Raw genomic sequence first — 17,837 nt, forward strand, 5'->3', positions numbered from 1 at the left:
CATATTATGCTAAGTTGTTTGGTTTGTATCTAGTACCTAAAAATCATTATTTTTTTACTATAAGTTAGTAGTATAAATTGCAGATTAGAAGTGCATTGGACAAAACTGGAGCCAGAAGACTCATCAGTTTAACCTCTTATCTGACCTCAGAGATTTCCCAGATACCTTTTATGCTGCCTGGAACATTCTCATTCCCCCCATGCCTGTGTCTCATTTCAAATAAAGTATAAACCGGCCGGGCGCGGTGGCTCAAGCCTGTAATCCCAGCACTTTGGGAGGCCGAGACGGGCGGATCACGAGGTCAGGAGATCGAGAGACCATCCCGGCTAACACGGTGAAACCCCGTCTCTACTAAAAAATACAAAAAAAAAACTAGCCGGGCGAGGTGGCGGGCGCCTGTAGTCTCAGCTATTCGGGAGGCTGAGGCAGGAGAATGGCGTAAACCCGGGAGGCGGAGCTTGCAGTGAGCTGAGATCCGGCCACTGCACTCCAGCCTGGGTGACAGAGCAAGACTCCGTCTCAAAAAAAAAAAAAAAAAAAAAAAAAAAGAAACAAATAAAGTATAAACCTAATTTCTCAGAAAATCCTGTCTTATTAATTCTCCTTTCCAGATTATTCAAGGTACTGTGTTTGCTTCCTGCATGTATACAATAGTCTGTCATTTAACTAGATGGTAAGCCCCAAGGGGGCCAACATACACTCAGTGCCTAGTGCTGTTGGTGGAACAGCAGATGCTCAATAATTATTTTGAATAATTATCTTGAAGATTTAATGATAAATTATTTTGAACAGGAGATGAAGCAATGAGTTGTTTAATTTAAGATGTAATTTGGAGACGTCTTCCTCTAGGGAGCTTTTGATCCTTCAGAGAAAAGAATACATAAAAGTAACTGTAAACATTGTGAGAAGGTTTTCAGCTATGCTGGGTAGATGAACTGAAGGTATGAGAGATGCAATACTACTGACTGGCTAAATTAAGTATTCTCTCTTAGTAAAGAAAAGTTCCCTAATTTCTCACCCTAGGGGGTCTCCTGGGCCTTTTTGCTGGAAGTGATGACCTTCACACCTCAGTGATATAAGTACTTTGACTCCATAAAGGGTTCTTGTTGAAAAAACGAAATGAAAAAGGGCTTTAGGGGATACAATGCTAAGATTTGTTTCTGTGTGTCTGCTGGAATGCACCTTCTTACAAGGTGAAGTTGTAAGGACATGTGTGTCTTTCTCTTCACCTATGCCACTACCCCTCCTACTGCTGAAGAAGGAATTCATGAATTTTACAAGTACAAAGACAGCCAAGAAATTTTTATGTTTTCCTTCAAAAGCTAAGTGCAGTGTAGCCCCCCCGTAGTCTAAGTTAGAGAAGAATACTAACTTCCTGTTTTTCCTTCTGTGCTCAGCGAGCCTTATCTGTACTCACCAGTTTCACTTTCCTTGAGGCTCAGCGAGTTCCTCCTTCACCTCCTCAGCGCAGCTGCAAAGTTACAAGGTTGATACAGAAACATGGTTTCCCAAGGATGTAGAACATGTACTATAGACAAATGTAAAAAACTGATCAACTGGCTTTGTTCTCGCTTCTGTAAGTATGCTTCCTGCATCACGTAGCTCCTGGCCACTGACTGCTTAGAAGGTGGCTGCTTTCTTTGTCCAGGGCTCAGACTTTCCTGGACACTAGTCCTACTGAGCCAGGTGATCACCTTTTAATAAATACCTTTCCTGAACTCACTCTGTTTGGTCTCTCCTATCTCTGATTGTCCCACAACACTATGTGTGAGGTCGATTTCACAAGATCTCAGTATGTAGTGTCTGCATTGGGCAAGTAGGATTTTATGTTACAGTGTTTAAGAACACAAGCTTAAGAGTCAGGAAACCAAAACTTACTCAAACTCTGTCACAACTGTCTCATTCATATCAGCAATCTGACTTGGAGCATTTTATTCTTCATGCATTAACAAATAGTTCTTTTATTTTTTCTTGAGTGACTCCTGTGAGCCAGACACTCTGTTACATGATGGACAGGAACACAATGCTACCAAAACCAGACATGATCCTTGTGGAAGGAATACACATTAATTAAATGTTTACAAAGAAATATAAATTTGCAATAGCATTAAGCACTATCCATTTAGGCTTCTCTTCCCCCAGGGGACTGTACACTCCATGAGAGAAGTGTTTAAACCACCTTTGTTCTCCATTGCATTCTGAGTGCTGGGTTCACACTTATTTTAATAGCACTAAGAAGGTATTTGGTGACTGCATTAGTTTCCTATTGCTGCAGAGGAAAAAAAAAGAAGCAGCTTAAAACAATACCCATTTATTAGTTCATATTCGGAAGGTCAGAAGTATGGGTGAGCTTCTTAGCCTTATGAGAAGTATGGCTGGGTTCTCATAAGGCTAAAATAAAAGTTTCAGCAAATTGCGTTCTAATTTGGGAGCCTTGGGGAAGAAACTGCTTCCACCTTCATTTTGGTTATTAACAGAATCTAGTTCCTTGAAGCCGTGCCACTGGGATCACTTTTCCATTGCTCTCCGTTGGCGTCCCTCAGCTCCCTAGGCTGCCCACATTCCTTCTCACGTGCTCCTCCATCATCAAGCCAGCAACAGTACATCACATCCTTGCCATGCTTTGAATATCTCTGACTTCTTCTGTCACCAGCTAGAGAAATGTCTTGTTATTAAGGTCTCACGTGATTAGACCAGGCCCACTGGGCTATAATATCCCTATATAAAGATCCAGCTGTGCAATACAGCATATAACACAATCCCAGGAGTGACATCTCATAATATTCAAAGGTTCTGGAAACCAGAGCAGGATATTTCTGTAGCGCCATTTTAGAATTCTGCCTATGAAAATGACTAAATAAGTGAATTAAGAATAGATGGTTCTGGCCTGACGTGGTGGCTCACACCTGTAATCCCAGCACTTTGGGAAACCAAGGCAGATGGATCATGTGAGGTCAGGAGTTCAAGACTAGCCTGGCAAACATGGTGAAACCCTGTCTCTACTAAAAATAGTAAAAATTAGCTGGGCGTGGTGGTGGGCGCCTGTAATCCCAGCTACTGGGGAGCCTGAGGCAGGAGAATTGCTTGAATCCAGGAGGCGGAGGTTACAGTGAGCCGAGATCACACCATTGCACTCCAGATTGGGCGACAGAACAAGACTCCATCTCAAACAAACAAACAAACGAAAAAGAATAGATGGTTCTATAAATGTATACAATAACGGTATCTGACCTGCCCTAAGGTGTAAGGAATGATTTTTCCCAAGAAACAGTAATTAAGGGGAGGTCCGAATGTTAAAAAATAATAATAATAACTGGGAAAGAATGTTTAGGAGAAGGAGTATTAGGCATAAAAAACCATGTCTCCAAAGAGCTTGTAGAAGGAGGTAGTATGGTGAAATCAAGGAATGAAATAAAAGACAGTGGGACTAGAAGTCAGTAAGCAAGGAGCCTGTGGTTGAAGAGAAGACTAAAAATAGAAATGGGTTCAACCAAAAAGATGGGAAATATTAACAGTATTTTAGACAGAGGAAAGAGTGGTTTTGACATGAGCACATTTGCCTTTGGAAAGATGGTTTTACACTGTGTTGCAGAGAATAGATTGAATTACAGCTATAATGCATGCAAATTTACCACTTACAAGGCTATCGAAATAGTCCAGATGAATTTATTGTGGCTTGAACTAGGGAAGTAGTGGTACAAATAAAGAAAAATATGGGATCAAAGTTATAAAAGCAGTAGAAATTATGTAACTTTATTTGGAATTAAATATGAAGGTTAAGAGAAGAAAAAGAGAAGGCCAAGATTCACTCCTAGGTTTGAGGTTTGCACATCAGAATAAGTGGTGGTGAGATTAACTGATATATGAAACATGAATGATGAATATAATTGCATAAAAATCATGAGTTTGATTTTTGGACACTGTGAGCTGGAAGCATCCAAATGTCTGGGTTACACAGGCCATTGGACCTATGTACCTAGAGCTCTAGACTAGCCCAATAGTCTAGTCTAAAGATACAAATTAAGTCACTGATATACAAATGGCAAAGTAAGTGGGGTGTGTGTGTGTGTGTGTGTGTGTGTGTATGTATGTGTGATTGCATAGGAATTAGAGGCCACTAACTCAAATTTTATAGACCAGCAGCAAATACAAGTATTAATTGTGTAGGAATTAGAGGCCTGATTTGAGGCCTTTTTGCACCATATTCTCTCACCAGGCAGAGTAGAATGTATGTGCAAAGGAAACTGAGAAGTAAGCAGAGATATAAGAAGAAAACCGTAAGTGTGATGCCACAAAGGGCAAAGGAAGAAAATGTATCAAGAAAGAGAGTGGTCAACTGTATTAAATGTTGTTTGGAAATGAGCGAAGATAAAAACTAAAACCTCAGACACAGAGAGGTTCCTGATGATGTATAGTAAAAGTTATTTGGTAGTTTCACCAAGGCCAAAACTAAACTGGAATAATGGAAGAGTTATATGAGAGATGTGTAAGTGAAAATAAGTTATAGATAACTTCTCTAAGAAATTTGACTATTAATGGAAAGAGACAGAAGGAATATGAGTTTAGACAGATTTATACTGGTTGTTACCACTGTTGCTTTTAATATGGAAAGGGACTTGAACATGATAAATGCTTGGAATGATTCATTTGAGAGAGCGAGGTTGAATATCCATGAGGGAGAAGAGACAATAATGTAAGTTTCCTAAGAAGTTGGGATGGAAGTGATCCAAAACAAATTAATAGAAACCTATATGAGACACAGCTTGATGTCATAATGATTAATAAGGACTTTGTGATACTTACGCTAGTGTGAGGAAATACTTCCTTCTTTGATAAATTTATACCTCTTATGTAGGCATAATGGAAGAAGAGCAGTCTTTCCTGAGCCCTTCAGTTTTCAGTTATTATTTCCTTTAGTTTTTAATCTATTTATTCAACAACTATTAAATTCATGTTTTATTTACAAGGCTAGAATGCTTTAAGAACAACAAAATAATTTTCAGAGACTTGACACACTAATACTTTATTTTTCACTTATCCGACTGCCTGGAACAAATACAAGTGGGAGTTGCAAATGACAGGTTGGGCTCTGCACAGTTTTTTCAGGAATCCAGGCTTCTGGTGATTTACTCTGTGTAACACATAGCTTCCCAAGTCACATTTAATGTCAACATGAAAGGCTGCACATGGGAGGGTTTTATGATCCAGGTATAGAAGTGGCACATGTCACTTCCACTCACATTGGAAGTAACGGCTAGAATTTAATAATACCCAACTCAAAGAAGTCTGGAAAATTGCCTGGCTATGTGTTCAGGATGGAAGGAATCAGGTTTAGTGAAAAGTAACCAGAACTGAATGTAAGCACTATTATGTTCTAGGCACTCTGCCTGGGGATTCAATGATGACCAAAGAGCAGTCAATGATGAACAGAGATGATATTCAATAATAAACAGTGCCCTCATGGGCTTACAGTCCATCAGCAAATACAAGTATTAAATAGGCATTTCCAAACATGATATCCGTTACAAAAGGGGATGAAAGCGTGTTATACGAATCCATATCAGGGAACCTGAGGCTTGAAAAAGAAAATGACTCTTACCACATATATGATCACATGTTTTAGTATTGGTTATTTGAGTTTCTTGGTTAAGAATCATATTGTTGTCATATCCTGTTGAAGATGAAACCTATTAACCCTTGGTAATAGCCCCTCAGAAGCAAAAATGCCCGATTCCCATGCCTAAATCAGATTGCTTTCCTGGTCTCAAAGTCCCTGTTCCGTACTACACAAAGCCCCAAATAAAGCATAGTCCTGAAGATTCTCTCACTTTCCAGCTACCAGTCACACTCAAAAGGCCAGTGTTATCTTCAACACCTGCCATTCCATACTTCCCATTGTAACTGCTGGCTCCCTAATCTCACTGCCTATCAGAATCACCTATGGAACTTTTAAAAATAAATAGCTTGCTATAAGCCCTATGCCAGACTTTCCGAATAAGAATCTTCCATAATGGTGAACCTAGAAATTACTTCTCCTTCCAAGACACAGGTAAAGTGGCAACTGGACCAGGACAATAAGCAATAGCTAGTGGGATTAAAGCCATGAGTTCTGTTACCAGGAAATTCCTAAATATAACACTGGATGAGTGAGAAGAAATTAAATACCTCCTCTAGAAAATGTAAGACTCTGTAAGACATCTCTAACCCACTATCCTATTGGTCTCTCTAACAGTTCTTCCACATAATATGAGATTGGGCATGAAGTCTTTTTTTTTTTAATTTTTATACCTGTATGACCCAATTTAATTCACTGATCCCCACTGAACATCAATTTTCCCATGGCTACAATGAGGGTACTAATATAGCTTTGCCTAATTAAAAGGTTGATAAGAAAATTAAATAGGAAAAACAGTGCCCATATGCTGTGAAAACTCTCAGAGCAGAGTGTGTCAACTTTCATTAATGTCGGTAAATGTACTCTTTTCAAGGCTTTACTTCCAATCTTCCCCTTAAGTGTTAGTGTCCAGAGGAAAAATTATTTCTTCTCTATAGAAGTCATTTTGAAGACAGTCTTTTTCTGAGATCCAGTGCGGTTGGGAGTTCTGAAGAGGAAGATACAGTTTCAAGCTAGATTATCTCATTTTATTATATTCTTGTGTTTATTTTCCTTTTGCCATGCTTAGACCTTTGGCAAATGTTCTCTAGATGTACATTCTTACCTCAGAATGCTGTAAACCATCAGTAGAAGCAGTTTAGATTTGGACTGCATGGTAAAATGGAAAGTAATAACCCTCCAACCACAACCAAGTCAGGGTATTAATAATTATATACAGCAAGAAAACAAAGAAGAAAATAATATTGAAAAAAATGGGATTCCCCAACCAGTTTCATATTTGAAGGATCTGAGTTATATTTTTATTAAGGAAATTTTTTTTTTCTGAATACTGTCTTCCAAAATGTTGACATTAAAATCTGAATCAGAGGACTTCGAATGGAAAAGAAGTTTGATCACTGACACCTAGGGCTCTGAAGCATGTGTGGCCATATGAAAAAGTCGAAGGATGCGCTGCCGAATCTCCTTTGTCTTCACTCCGTAGACAATTGGGTTGAGCACAGGAGGAACCAGCAGATAGATATTGGCCAAGATGACCGGCAGGAGAGAGTCACGCCGCTTGCTAAAGCGATGCACCATAGACAATCCAATGAAAGGTACATAGAATATGAACACAGCACACACGTGAGAGACACAAGTGCCAAACGCCTTGGCCTGGGCTTCACGTGTCAAGCCCAACACAGTCTTAAGAATAAGCAGATATGAGAAGGAGATGAGAAGTGAGTCCAGGCCAATGGCAGAGATGATGACAATAAGGCCATAGATGACATTGACCTGGATATCATCACATGCCAGCTTCATGACATCTTGGTGTAGGCAGTAGGAATGGGAAAGGATATTGGAGCGGCAGAAGGGCAGCTGCTTGATGAAGACAGGAAGGGGTGCCATCAGTGCAGCCCCCCGCACCACAGCAGCCACACCAATTTTGGTGACACGAGGCAATGTAAGTACTGTGGCATGGCGCAGTGGGTGACAGATGGCCACATAGCGGTCAAAGGCCATGGCCAGCAGCACTGTGGATTCCATGCCAGACAAGGAGTGAATGGCAAACATCTGTAGCAGACAAGCATCAAACTGGATGGTAGTGGAATTGAACCAGAAGATGGCCAGCATTTTGGGCATGGATGAGGTGGAGATGAGGATGTCAATGCCTGAAAGCATGCAAAGAAATATATACATGGGCTCATGCAGGCTGTGCTCGGCCCGCACAACGTAGATGATTGTCAAGTTACCTAGCACAGCAATAAGGTAGAGGGAGCACAATGGGAAGGCCAACCAGAACTGAGCCTCTTCCAAACCAGGGAGGCCTATTAGGATGAAGTATGTGGCACTGGATTCATTGCCATTGGGACCCACCATCATGAAGAAGCTGAACTGTGACCAGCACCAGGCAGGTAGAGGCTGGAATGCAAACATAAGCCATTGTCAGATCCATAAGAATCCCAATACCACACCTCACTCTATCCTGACGTCCTGTTCTCTAACTCAAACTCTAATTCCATTTCTTATGCAAATTCTAATCATATTCTAAATGCAGTCTCACATAATCTAACATAATTCAAGAACCAGACACAAATTCATCCAGTCCTACTTACTAACCCCGTCTGTATTGTTAATCCTGGCAGCAAGTGAAAGACTAAGACAAAAAATTTAAGCATATTCCAAATCATTTAGTTCTCCAAAGAAAGGCTACTGGCTGAATATAAAAGAACCTTAGGTGATAAAAATATCTAATCATTTCCTCTATCCCAGCTTACTTTTATGCTTCCCTATGCTTAATACTAACTGCAATTCTCAGTGTATCATTAGACTATCTTTAAGAAAAAATTCCAGTCCAAGTGTAACAACACTAGTAGTAACAGGTTAATATTGAAACCTAATCCCATCATAAATCTAATGATCTCCCCAATTCTAGACTTAACCCTAACTTTAACATTAACTTAATATTTGACCTTTTAATAACCATTTCAATCTTAAAGATTGAATTGATGATATTCAACTCACAATTCATATTCTATTTTATTATGATAAACAGTAATCCAATAAAAAACTGACACTAAATTAACCCTGAACTCTAACTCTACATTACCTTCTTGTCCAAATGACCACCCAAAGTTTTACACTTGTCCAGACTACTCAGTTTATTTCAAAAAAAGAATGATGGCTATAGTGGATATCATTGGTGTCCCAGCCAGATCCCATTCACAAAGCCAGTGCAACCATCTCCCATCTACAATGAGCACTGAGTGCTAAGGGCTCACAGCTCCCCTTCTTTCCAGAGGATTGTCCTTGGTCAAATGGGAGGCACCTCACCCAGGAGGTTACACTGTGCCCCCATGATGCACATCTAGAGGCCAGTGGCTACCTGATATAAGGGGTACCAAAGGCCAGCCCCATTGCCTCTGGGTGCAGCAAACACTTTGATGCAATTTGTACTTCAGAGCTTCCCAAGGAACCAGCCAGAGGCTTGTCTCCAGTTGAGATGACAGTCCTGCTTAGCTTTCTTCCCCTGCCCTACCAGGATTCCCTCCTTCTTCTTCTCATGGCAACGTACTCCCTCAATATGTCATTTGGACAAGATCCCCCACCTCAGGTTCTGCTTCTAGAAGACCCACCCAATCCAAGAGAGTGAGAGTGATACAACTAGAATACAAACCCTGAGGGGTGATGGCATTAGAAGCACTGGAGGCATAATCAATCCTATAGCAGAATTCAGTCTGCAAACGAACTGAAACTGACTATAAAAATGATTTGATATTACTGCGGTGGGAAATGTGAGACTTGGGTCATCTCAGATTGTATGTCTCTGTTAAGAGTGAACTGATTCCCTCCCTCCCTCCCTTCCTTTCCTGCATCTACAAATATCCATGTGCTCCTACTCTACAGTAGCCCTTATCTGAAATGCTTGAAACCAGAAGTGTTTCTGATTTGGGATTTTTTTTTCTTTTTATTTTGGAATATTTGCATTATACATACCCAGATCAGCATCCCTAATGCAAAAAATGGAAATTTGAAATGCTACAGTGAGCATTCTCTTTGAGCATCATGTTGGTGCTCAAAAAGTTTCAGATTTTGGAGCATTTCAGATTTTGGATGTTTGGATTAGTGATATTCAACCTGTATTTATTAGATCATGTATATTGTAGTTTTTAAATTGATTTGGCCCTTGAAAGTTTGAGAGCTGGGGTAGGGTTTTCTGCATGGGTTACCAGAAAGCAGCTGAGTATAAGTCAGAGTTCATGGCCAGCACCAGGAGAGGTTCCGTGGGCTCAGGCTGTGTCACGAATCTTTGTACCAGCATCAAGCAGTCACCCAGAGGTTTCCTCAGACCAGACAGAAATTAGTGGGAAAACAATGGGAGCATGAATAGTAGAATAGAGGGTGAGAGAGTTTAATTCAATCTGCTGGGAAGGGAAGGTTTAAGGCAGACAAACCATATTTAACCTAGAACTTCAGGCAAAGAGGTCAAAGTCATCAACATCCCTTCTCACTACTGCAGCTTCTCTGCAGCATGTGGCACCGGGAGCAGTTTCCTCCTTCTTAGAGATTCTCCCCCTCCTTCCTGCTGCTCCTTGGCTCTCTCTAATCACTAATTATTGGTTTCCTTTCTGGATCTTCACTCTCCTCTCCAAAATTGTATCTTCAGTGCTCTTCTTGTTCTATACTCTCTTCCTGGGCCATCTCGTCCCCTTCAGTAAATCCATTTTTTTTGTACAAACAATTGATCCCCAAACCTATTTAATGAATTCTGAATTCTCGTTGGTAATCCAGGTTCATAATTCTGAAGACTTACTAAAAGGGTTCACCTGATCGTCTTTCAAGCACATCAAACTCTCCATGTTCAAAAAAAACAAACTCTCTCAGAGGCAGTATTATATAGCCATTGAGACTATGAGCTTTGAAATCAATCTTGCATTCTAAAACTAGTCGAAAACCTCTAGAGCTGTGTGATCTGGGGTAAATCATTTAACCTTTCTAAGCCTCAGCATCCTCATCATTAAAATGATTATAAGAGTCCCTGCCTAATAGGGGGTCAATGTGAACATTAAATCAGATGATAAATGTAAAGCACTTAACACAATACCTCACACATAGTAAGTATGCAAAAAATAATATTTGTTGCTGTTAACCATTTTCCTCCAGTGTTTCTTTTTTTCTGTTATGGGGGCCTGAACCATCATACAAACCAGGTTCTCCGATCCTGACTGCCACACCTCTAGGGTAACCTTCCTCATCCACAAAATCCCAACAATCTAACCAGATGAAACCAGTTCACTCCCTATTATTTTTAAAAATATCCTTGAAACTCCAAGTTGATTCTAGAATAAAGACTAAACTTCTTATGACATGGCTAAAGGTCTGTCTTTCATCACCCAGTCCTGGGTTCCTCCCTCACCATGATCCCTATGATCCAGCCACACTGGAGTTCATGCTATTTCACAAACATAGGGCCTTGATTCCCATGACTCTGTGTCTTTCTGTCTTTTTTACTTCTCATCCCTTTGTCAAGAAACACTGTTCCTCACAGATCTTCTCCCTGACTTCCCGCACTCATTTTTCACATCCTGGCTTACTGTCTCTCTCCTATACTACTTTTCCTAAGCCTCTTTTACCTAGGCATAATTAAATGTTTACTGTTCTGTGCTCAAAAAGAACATTATTTAGGTCTTTTTAAATATATACATGGGCTCTTGATTTACCTTCTTCATAATAGTAACTATAATTATTGCTATATTTTCCCCTGAATTATGAGCTCCTGAACACCAGGAACCTTATTATATTTATTAATTGTTTAGTTAATGCTTGTGGAAGATGAAAATGAGTTTTATCAACAGGAGAGTCTCTTAGTATACATCTAGTGAGGGTAACACAGCCAAGGGCATAGATAAGACTGCCCGTTATCTGTGCTAGAGAGACTTTTGAGAAGGATGAGATAATGTTTGGAAGGTCAGTGCAGAGTAGTTTTAATTTTATAAAAATAATCTTTAGGGTCAAACAGAAAAGTCCTTTCTTACCCAAGGAGCCAGATGGCCAGAGAAATATATATATATATTTTTTATAATATATAATATAATAAATGTTTTACATATATATGTATGTGTATACACACACACACACACACACACACACGAGCAGCTGCAAGGTCCTGGTCCTAATAAATGCAAAGTGGACATGCAGCACAATTTGTCCTAAGAGCAGGATAGACCTAAGATCCCTCACCTGGAGACACTGGCAAGAAGGCTCTGCTACTCCAGAGGGTCAGATATCAATACCATCCATCAGTTTCACATCAACAGACATGGCAGAGCAGGTTGATACTCAGGATTTTAAAAACGTGCTGTCTTAGAAAACACACTGGGAAAGCATTCTGGCTGGGCATATGCAACAATATTGCCTCTGAAGGTAGAGTGATGTGGTGAGCACAATCCTGGGGCTTAGAACACAAGTCTTGGCGCTAAATGTAGTGAATAATAATAACTGCACAGTGCTGCCATGAAATTGTATGAGATAAGGCATGTCTAAAGGAATTGTAAAAACTAAATCGGAGTACACGTAGTGCATTGTTTTCCACAAAAATGAGTAACAAGGTCTCTGAAAATGTATGAAATTTCATATACTTTTTAATTCCCCAAATTTGTCCCTTAATCACCACTCAGCCTCTATGTACACACTCATACACACATATATTTACTAGCAGTCAATTTCTCACAATAGCAAGACTGGGCACTGATATAAAGATACCAGAAACCAAAAAAAGGAAGATTCAGCTGTTCTGGGAGGGAGGTGCCTAGGCAGTATAAAATGGGCAGCTATCGCTGAGGCTGAAATATCAGGCTGGACCCCAGAAGATTACAGCAGGAGAGAAATGAAGCGATGGAGAAGGAGCCAGCCAGAGAGCTCAAGTGCCACCCTTCAGACTGCCCAGCCCTGAAGCGTCCCAATGTTCAACAGTCCCTCCATGAGACAGGCAGAGGGACCAGATGACTTCCAGATGGCCTTCCAGCTTGAGCAGCTGTTAGTAATTAAAACTCAGTGAGATGGTTTTGAGCTCTGGAGGAAGTTGGAACTAAATTATTTTGAAAGTAAGGCATAATCAAGAAAAAATAAACTAACAAAGCACTTTTTTTTTTTTTTTTAGAAAGCCCACACACTGCTCTAATCCCCAAGGAAATAGCCCTGTGCTGAGATTTTCTGTGAATAAGTTGAACTATTTTAGCAAGTTCCAGGAATGTTTCCTGGGGAACTATGAAGGACATCTTAGCCTTTTCTCAGGAATAGGGGAACAGGAGCTCCCAGCTGTAAAGACTGGAAATCCACATGGAGGCCTTCAGTCCTCTTCCTTCCTTCCCCCCGGGCTTCAGAACTCTGTCTCCTAATGCCAGCCCAGCCCCCCTCACCAGCCCATCCTCACATTCTTCCCTAGAACTCCTTCTCATAGACCCATGGAAAAGCAGTCAGAGTGGTAGACCAGACAGCAGGAGAGAAATGAAGGGATGGAGAGGGAGCCAGCCAGAGAGCCCAAGTGCCACCCTTCAGACTGGCCAGCCCTGAAGCGTCCCAATGTTCCACAGTCCCTCCACGAGACAGGCAGAGGGACCAGCTGACTTCCAGATGGCCTTCCAGCTTGAGCAGCTGTTAGTAGTCAGAACTCAGTGAGATGGTTTTCCAGAGGGGCACCATTAGCCTATTAGCCCTATCTCTTCTGACCCAAGAGAACAATGAGGTCACCTTTAAACCTGATTTTCTTGTTTTTATAATATGAACATGGATTATTGAGCACCTACAAAATGACAGAAATTATACAGTGTCATCTATATAAATATTATCTCTAAGCTTGGGACAGCTCTGCAGAAGGTGAGGGTATTTAATTCAATCTGCTAGGAAGGGAAAGTTTAAGGCAGAGAAACCATAATTAACCTAGAACTTCAGGCAAAGGGCCAAGTCATCAACATCCCTTCTCGCTGCACCATGGATCCTCTCTGTATTATGGGTGAGTACTGTGGATCCTTTCTATATTATAGGTGAGAAAACTGAGGCTCCAAGACATTATATAACATAACCAAAGTTTAACAGGTGACTGGCAATGCAGAAACTTAACGTAGATAGTCTCATACCAAAGCCTATCCACTTTCCCTCATTCTAGGCTGCCTTTAATTTTGCTACACCTTCTGAAAGCTAATAAAATCCACCCAAAGGGCGAGATAGAAGAAGGGCTTGGTAAGTAGCACAGCTGTCCTGGGTATACTCTTAGAAGGGAAACCAAGAGGGCTGCAGAGGACTCTTCTGCACTGGAACTTGGGGCACTCACCTCCTCTTTCAGTCCTAACTCCAAAGGCTGTGACATGGGTAGGCCCCACAATGGAGATTAAAAGGCTTGTCCTCTACCAAGTATTTCCTTGTCTAATTAGAGCCTCTCATCAACCTGTCAAGCAGATATCATTAATCCCATTTGACAGATAAGGATGTTGAGGGTTAGTTAGAGCCCTTAGTGCTAAATCCATTGCTTTACAATATGCCAAGTACTGCCCTACCTCTCTCCATGTCTCCTTAAGAAGGGACTTTGCTTTGTAAGCACTATTTCAATATTAATCTCCCAGGAATCCAACACTGAGGACCCATGAGTTCAGGGGCCCCTCTTGGACTCAGGACACATGACCAGCTCTCCCCACTAAGGTTCAGTGTGGAAGGAGAACAAGGAGGAGATTCATTGTCACTGTCATTATCTGAGCTAAACACACAGAATGTTTCATGCCCAGAGCAATGGAGTGGGCGCCTCTGGTGCTGCTGTCTGCCTCTGGGAATATTTAGAAAAGAATGTCCTTGGAGAGAAGCCCAGACATACCTGGGAGCCTCTGGCTCCTATTCCCAGGCACAGAGAGGGAAGGCAGACCTCAGGGGCAATGCTGTGGCTGGCAAGGACTGGAGGAGCTTGTCAATTGATACTTAAATAGAGTCCCTTCCCTAACATTTTGGAAGGTAGTAGCCCCAAAATTACTTCCACTCAAATTATCTGCATCCACTGCGCCCCACACCTTGCTTGTATTTAATAAAGCAGATGAACTCTTGCAAGGTGTTGGCTACTCTTCTTAAAATGGCCAAGATGAAAATGGAAAGATGAGAGAGAGCAATTTCTAAGTCCCAGAAAGCAAAGTGAGCCCTTACCCCACCCTGCTCACTCAAGTCAGCCTGAGCACCTAAAATCACGTCTAGGCAGAGTTCCTAGGGTTCAGGTCTCTGCTCCTCCACTTCCTGAGTAGGACCAGATAAGTGTTCTAAAGATCTACAAAGCCGCGCCTAGTTGCCAGTTCCCTTTAGAGCTACTCTGGCTGCAAGCAAATGTAAGGCAAGGGAAATGCCCAAAGTGGGATTTTGATCAGTGCACTCATTTTTTCAACAATCACTGACAGACTTCTGTGCCAGACTCCGCTGAGTACTAGAGATATAGTTCCAGCCTTCCAAGGGTGGGGAGAAATTGAGACAAATATGCAGCCATCACAGCACATTATGATAAATTCTGGGGAAAGGGTAAGCAAAAGGGCCTCAGAAGCAAAGACAACAATAGCTCAGCGAGCTTTTTAGCCTCCAAGGGCTTCCCTGAGGAGGTGACATCTGATCCATGACTGCAGGACCTGCTGCAGGCAGGTAATGGGGCAACAGCACAGGCAGTTAATGGGGTGGGGGCACAGCAGCATTCAGTTAGACAACAAAAACATATTGAGTGTCAAAAACTGGAGAGAAACAATAGATAGATCAGACAAGATGATGGCTTTTATGGAGCTCATATAACAAGAGGCCAATAATGAGAAGTAAACAAATAAAATTTCAGATGAAGATAAGGGCACAAAAGATCAGACAGACTGATAGGACAGAGAAAGATGGGTGCAGGACACTTATACTGGAGACAGGGGTCAGAAAAAACCTCTCTTAAGGATGTGACATGTGATGAGAAAACACCAGCCATTCTAAGATCCAGGGAAAGTGCATTCCAACCGGGGGAGACAGCAAGAGAAAAGGGTCCCCCAGTAAGAATGATATTGGGGAATTCATGGAACGAAAAGAAGGTCAAGGTGGCCAGAGCATCAAGAGCACAAGAGAGTTTGAGAAGGTGAGGTGAGAGGAGGGCAAGGACCTCATCAGGTAACAGGGTCTTGCAGGATATGGCAAGGAGCTTTGGTTTAATTCTGAGTGACGGGGGGAATTTCAGCAACAGACCTGATCTAGTTTGTTTTTAAAAGTACATCCTGGCTAATACAAAGAGCCAGAGAGAAAGAGAACAGATCTTGTTTGGAAAGCTGAAAGTGACTTAGTGTAGCTGGGGTAAAGAGTACGAGGCAAGGGGTGCTGCCGTGTGGACACTAATCTACTTTTTAAATGGGCTGAAGACTGAATCCTGATCCTAGACACAGACCAAGCTGAGATCGGAGCCCCAGGAAGATTACTAAGTCCCAGTCTCAGCCACAGCCTGACTCCTGATATACAGCATAGAATAAGCCCAGCCTCACTCAGAGCCCCACCTCCACCCCAGCTGCAGCCTGATCCCCAGTCATAGACTGAGCTTCAACCACATTCACCCTGTTCACACACCAAACCCCAACCCAACCCCAATGCAGCCCCAGTCTAACCCCAGCCCAGCCTGTCCTCTGTCCTCATTCACATCAGTCCCTGCCAGCCTCTAGATGGGCATACTAGTAAACTAATTGCTGAAAAACTGTTTGAAAACTACCCTTAGGCCACCGCCAACACCCACATGCTTCTGTTCATCGCACAAACATAGAGATCACTAAGGCTGCCCGTTCTTTGAGTCAGGGGCTTCCTACACATCTCCCACTTCTGGTTCTTCACAGCCTGGTTTCTCATGCACTCAGCAGGTCTAACAGGATACCCCTAGCTGCAAGTAACCCATGCACCTGGACATGCCCCTGGCCTCCTGCACTCACCTCAACTGTATGGAAGGAACGTAGGACCCCCTTTGTCCAGTCTTCCTCCAGAAGAGGTCTGGCAGGCTGCACTGAAATACAGCCTCTCTGTCTCCGCCTCCTTCCTTGGACCTCCCTGGTCAGGGTTATTTATTCTCTGCCTTACCCCCTCCCTCCTTCTGCTTCTTCCTGCAGGGTAGGACAGAACGCTGTCCAAACGGTACATCAGCAGGTACCCCTCACTAGCCCACTGTGGTTCTGGACTGCTTCTCAGCTTCTGTGCCCTGGGAGGATATGCCTGGGGGTATGGGGAGGAGGGGCAATGGGGAAAGGGGTCTCTAGAGTCCTCCTCGATGGGCCGCTGGGATCCTCATGCCAACTCCCAATGTGAAGTTAGATAGGGAAAGTGAGAAGAAAAAAGCTAGAAGAAACTCATTAGTAGCCAGCGTCTTCGTGAGGGTCTTTCTCCAAGTCTCTTCTCAGATTTATCAAACTCAAACAGGAGAATGGCAAAGGAAGTTTGCAGAGACACTCCACGGTTAAGTGTCAGTCCATTTCTATCCTGAAGTGTTCTTTCTGTCCTGCCTTCTCTCCTTTGGTGGACCCTGTTTAGGTCCTTGCTGAGCGTGGAATCCACTGGGTCCATCCTCCTTTCCCCAAAGCCCTAGGGCCACATCTTTTTTTATCTCCCAGGCTCTGATCCCTGGGTCTGGCTAACTTATAACCAAGGCCCCCAGGAACAGTGCCTCTGCTGTCCACTCTCTGGCCTTGGATTACTGAACTTCTGGCTGAGGACAGAGGACATGGTTTCTTTAACCCTCCCTACCCCCAACACCAGGCATGTAAGACCAATGACATCTGGTTTGTCTCTTAAGGGCAAAAATAGTCAGAGAACATTTTAGAGAGTTAGAGAACAATTTGAATGTAAAACTAAATACTTCATATTTTGAAATAAGTAAAAACTACATCTATAAGTAGAACAACATGATTTTTAGTTGCTCTCTCATTTTTTACTGATCAGTTTCACAACTGTAAGTTTTAAATTCAGAACACAGGACATGCTAACTTAAGCTATGCTAAAATAGATAATGGCAAACCAGACCATTCTAACTCAGACCACATCAAAATTACTGGTGACAAGAGCTTCTGGTGCCTACAGAGCCTGTAGCCTGACATTTGCTATCAGAACCCCGGAGCCATCTCTGCTGCCTCCATTAACCTCATTAACTTAGACATGGTGAAGACTTTAAAAAATACCAAAGGGACTTCTACTTCCATTCAATATGGAGTAACAGTGAGACATGTGG

The 17,837-nt window shown here is 42.1% G+C and overlaps 1 protein-coding gene across 1 annotated transcript; it reads right to left on the reverse strand.

Annotated features, from left to right (window-relative positions):
- Positions 1–4,996: 4,996 nt before the first annotated feature.
- Positions 4,997–17,316, reverse strand: LOC717598 (olfactory receptor 51E1). The gene is made up of 2 exons (XM_001112495.5): positions 16,552–17,316; positions 4,997–8,014 (listed from the first exon to the last, which is right to left on the reverse strand). Exon 2 carries the CDS (start codon positions 7,973–7,975, stop codon positions 7,019–7,021), a length of 957 nt encoding a protein of 318 aa, XP_001112495.1. The 5' UTR covers positions 7,976–8,014; positions 16,552–17,316; the 3' UTR covers positions 4,997–7,018.
- Between the last annotated feature and the right edge of the window lie 521 nt (positions 17,317–17,837).

The sequence above is a fragment of the Macaca mulatta genome, chromosome 14, assembly GCF_049350105.2.
Source record: "Macaca mulatta isolate MMU2019108-1 chromosome 14, T2T-MMU8v2.0, whole genome shotgun sequence".
NCBI classification, from domain to species: Eukaryota; Metazoa; Chordata; class Mammalia; order Primates; family Cercopithecidae; genus Macaca; species Macaca mulatta.